We start from the raw sequence: 5,087 nt of genomic DNA, 5'->3' as shown, positions 1-5,087 counted from the left end.
AAATTAGCTCCACCCCTGCCTCTGTAGCAACACTCTTTGTTGCTCTTTTATATTTTTCACTTGCTCTTGCACCTCTTGTTTTCTTACTTGAGCGCACTTACCTCTTTCGTGTCCACCTGTATTTATAGGTGGTGATAGAAATATTTGACTAAGGTACTATTTTAGAATCATATATCACCTATTCATAGAATTGGATTTTCTAAATAAATCTAGGTGTTTGGCCCTGAATTTTTTTTATAAATTTCAAGAGTTAATTTGAAAAACATGTTTGCTTATAAGTTTCGAAATTTAAAAAATATCAAAAAAATGTTTTCACTTTATATTACGCATAGAAATTTAAAAACAACTTTAATTTATATTTATAGTCAAACATAACTACCCAATTTTCAAATTTTATTCTTTACTTTAAAAATAAAATTACTTTTTTTTAAATAGTTACAATTTTCATAGTAATGCCCCCAAATTTCTAAAACCCTCATTGTAGAGTTTTTCTTTCAATTCTCTATCGTCTTGAGAATTCTAAGATTCTTTCTTGTACGCAAGTTGGCACAACAATTCTCTTGTCTCTATATCACATGCTCAGCACCATTGATCAATATGAAAGAAACATCGTGAATACTAAGTTGATAGTGACTTTTCGACAATCTATTTGTTATCCTTCAACAAGTACAAAAGAAATTTAAACAAAATTACATATACTAATTGTCTTTGCAATAATTATTATTATATAAATGATTAATATTCTTAATCACGGAGTACAAGTAATTTTATCAATCATCTCTTGTTCTTGAGATTGATATTCTTTCTTCTTCTTGCTAGCTTTAATATCACCATATAGGTAAGAAATAAAACCCCATATAGAAAGTACAAGAGAAACACCTTTTTCTGGTGTAAATTTTTCACCATAAAAAACAACACCTAATATTTCAGTAATAGGAAGTAAAACAGTAATTAAAATGCCAGACACCAATGATGATGAAGAATAGATAACTCCAATGGCACCTAAGAAAAAACATTGCCAAAGTATTGCTGACCATATTATAACAATATAATATCTAGCTTCTCCAAGTTCAAATGATTTTGCCTCCCTTGACATTGCCTGCATGTTTAAGCGTCATACGAAAGCTAATAAGTTATTTATGACAATATCATTACTCTAGTATCAGGTCATCTAAGAAATAACAATATATAATTGTCATAGGCATATTTAGAATGTGAGATTTATGAATTCTACAATAATAATTGAGTTGACAGTTATATATATATATATATATTGAATTTGTTAATAGAAGTATAGTTTCTCGTGAACTTATATAGTATAATCTACATCTGCAACTTATAATTGTTCATAATAAGGGAAACTAGTAAGCTTAAAAATTAGATAAATAACAAGTTATATAAAATGCAAGTTTCAATGATTAAAGTTAGAATTTTCATCAAATGATATCAAAATATAAAAGAGGAAATACATAAAAATTAAGTCAAGAAAATTCAACATAATTTTTCATGAAAACAATAATTTTTTCCTTTTTATATTGGTTCAATAAAAAAAAGTGAGAATAATCACAGAACAATTTTTTAGTGGAATTTTCAATAGAAAATAGTGATTTTTTAACAGTGCGCCCACTACCCCAACACAAAAGAGAGAGAGAAGGACATGGTGAAATAACAAATTTAAAAAAGAAATGGTTTTCATTTCGTGTTTGATATCCGCATTGAAATTCAATTAATTTGAATGCATGCAACATATGACCCTATTCATAGGGAAGGACTCTCTATTAAAGATATTTCCAACTTAAGACTCGAACTTAAAACATCTAATTAAGAAAAAAACAATCTCATCCACTACATCACACATTTTATTTTTTATGGAGGATGAAATATAGTAATAATAAAGCCGTCATTAGATGGGACTCTATTTTGTTGAATTCAGAGCCTTAATTTTTAGTATTTGTTAGAAGTCAATTTATTCAAGATAAAGATGGACAGCAAAGTTTGATAGTGGAATTTTATTCAAGATTAGAGGACTTTGCTACTTCACCACTGACTTAGATATCATCAATTTTCTTGGTCTTATTCTTAACTTTATATTAAATGGACAAAATTGCATTGAAAATAGGTACTTGATATGATGATGTCTATGAATTAAATTTTCTTCTCTTAAGTGGGAACATATATGCTTGTCAAGACACTAACTAAAAGTTAATATTAATGTCACATCAAAAATTATTTATATCGACCAAATTTTAGGTGAGATATAGTTTACAAAGTTATCTTGTGCTAATAAACAATACTAGTATATGAAATTATGTGTGTGCATGCATAACCAAAAGTATAATCGATTGAAATCGAAATTTTATGCAGTTAAAAATTCCATTCAATAGAAAGTTCTTTTTATCAAGTTAAGATCATTTTTATCTTTTCACTATTTTAAAAAATAATATTTTTATTTTTATTTATTATTTTTAATATATTAAAAAACTTTAATTACTTATGCTCTACATTATTTTTCAAGATCTAAGACTATATATTAGTTAATATGGATATTATAATAAAATACTCATATTGATCAATATTTTTTATGAGAGGCGTAAAAAGTTTAAAATGAACAAATAAAAATGAACAACGGGACTATTTACTTACCTTCTCTCCATTTACAATATTGTACTCCCTCCGTTTATTATTAGAGGGACTATTTACTTATTTTCTCTCCATTTACAATTACGTTATTTTTTTTTATGAGAGACGTGAGAAGTCTAAACCGGATACTCTATCTTGTCTTTTTATTCCTCACTAAAGTCAAAATAATGTGATTCAAAATATCTGTTAGTTTAAAAAACTAGCTAGAAAGAACAATTTGTCTTTTTTATGACCCTAAATATTCAAACATGACATATAACTATAGTCTTAGTTACTAATTTAAGGAATCTAGAGGCCGGCAAGCGTAATTTAGTTAAATATTTCTTTCGATTAGTGCAATAAAATGTTTTTCTAAATTAATATTCCTTCCGTCTAACAATAGTTATCTACTATTGGCTTGACACACATCTTAAGAAACAATAAATAATAGGGGTAATATTATTATACTACCCTTTGAATAGCAAACGTAAAATAGACACAAAAAAGTAAATTATCTCCTGATTTTTCAAACTGAACAAATATAATTAAACAATTATTTTTAGTATAGTGGACAAATAAAAATAAACCGAGAAAGTACGTCAGAACTTTAATTAACGACAGATTAAAAAAAGGATAGGAGGAAAGTACATGGTTAGTGATCTATAATCAGTTTAATTATTATCCTGTCATAATTAGTAAACCAACTAATTATACTTCATCTTTAATTTACAATGATAATTTCAATGACTCAAAAGCAAAATCCTCAAAAAGAGAAAAACCTCAATCACAACAAACTAAAATGATTGAAAAAAAGAGGATCTATTTTGACATAGCTAATAACATTGTACTTCATTTATTTTTTCTTGACTAATACTTTTAAATATTTTTTTACTTTTACTTATATGTCTCCACTTTTAACATATTAAGAGAAAGACAATCATTAACTACCTATGCCTCAAATCATGATTTTTTAAAATGTTAATAGTCAGGGGTATTATAGTAAAATATGTACTTTGTTTCTTATCTTCTTAAAGAAAGTGCAAAGTACATCGTGCACAACTAAAAAGTAATCGAGGGAACAATAAATAATTATGTTAAAAGGATTTTCATCTGTTCAAATTTTGATGGATGGAGTTATTTAATGTTGATAGAGGTTACAACAAGCTGATTCGAACACTACGATTATCCGAAGGAAAAAATGATTGTGTTAAAGATGGAGGGAGAGACAAACCTGAAAGTCCTTGTTTATTATCATCCCAATTGTGCAAACCACAGTAGAAAAAAGGCAATAGACAGCCTGAATCTCCATAACAAGTGTGTAAGTGATACCTTGTTTTGCCTTTTTGTACATCAACTCAAACAAAGGCAAAATAAGTCCATACAAAGCTGCAGCTCCAAGTGTCATGATAAACCCTAGAACATACTCCTTCTTAGACTCCCCGTTCGGTCGGTCACCGTTCGCGTGGAGGGCCAATACCACCGCACCAAGTGTCAGTAGAAAAATTGAGTTGATGGAGTAGGACGTGAACTTTTGCTTCACAAGGAGGAAAGCAAAGGCCGCGGTGAAAGCAAGTTGAGAAGCTATGAGAAGAGCTGACGTGGAGACAGGTAATTTAGCCACGCCATAAGCGTAGAGGTAATTATCGAATCCAGTCAGGACTCCGATCCCGATGCTCGCTACAAAGATCCTAGGAGTCATCAAAATGAGTTTTGTATTACTGTTATTGTTATCAATAGTTGATAACATTTTGCCTTGGAATTCATGACGACGGTTGAAGTAGGAGAAGGATAGAGGGATGAGAACAATTGGCCAACCAACTGTTTCTAACCAACTTGATAGCCAAATTCTTTCACCTCCTTTGAGAAAATAAAGACGGGTGATCAAAGGGCCACCACAATTTCCTATAGCTAGAATTATACAATTTATAACTAGAAGAAATTTCTTCCTTCTCGATGAACTTTCTTGAGTCGCCATTTAATTTTTATGGATAACTAAATTGAAGATATTTCTTTCTTATGTTTGAGTAGTGATTTTTAGTATGTATGAACAAGTTAAATATATAGATGTCTTGTGGGTCAAATTTGTCAAAAATATTAAGTATTCTTTTTTGTGCCGATTTTGAGGATATTTTTTTTTACAATAGATTAAAACATATAAAAAATTTAATCAATACAAACGAAAAAAATAAACAAAGTTCAAAAGATGCTTAAATTCTACTCTATTTGTGAAACAACAATCTTACACATAATTTTGAATGTCTTTAACTACATATACTTTTTTCGTCCTATTTTATACGAGCCGATTTAGAGTATGAGTGTAAAATTATTTAATTTCGATGTAAGTTTAGATATAAATTTCTTCAATCTTCAAATAAAATTTATATATTTAAAAATTATATCAAAAATATTATAAATTATAATTATTAATAATTTGAAATATTTAGAAAACAGTGAATAATAATGAATTT

The 5,087-nt window shown here is 28.3% G+C and overlaps 1 protein-coding gene across 1 annotated transcript; it reads right to left on the bottom strand.

Annotated features, from left to right (window-relative positions):
- Nucleotides 1-688: 688 nt before the first annotated feature.
- Nucleotides 689-4,646, bottom strand: LOC125877204 (purine permease 3-like). The gene is made up of 2 exons (XM_049558541.1): nt 3,851-4,646; nt 689-1,099 (listed from the first exon to the last, which is right to left on the bottom strand). The coding sequence occupies exons 1-2, from the start codon at nt 4,592-4,594 to the stop codon at nt 749-751; spliced, it is 1,095 nt and encodes a 364-aa protein (XP_049414498.1). The 5' UTR covers nt 4,595-4,646; the 3' UTR covers nt 689-748.
- Between the last annotated feature and the right edge of the window lie 441 nt (nt 4,647-5,087).

Source organism: Solanum stenotomum, chromosome 9, assembly GCF_019186545.1.
Source record: "Solanum stenotomum isolate F172 chromosome 9, ASM1918654v1, whole genome shotgun sequence".
NCBI lineage: Eukaryota > Viridiplantae > Streptophyta > Magnoliopsida > Solanales > Solanaceae > Solanum > Solanum stenotomum.
This window is presented reverse-complemented; position numbering and strand designations above follow the sequence as displayed.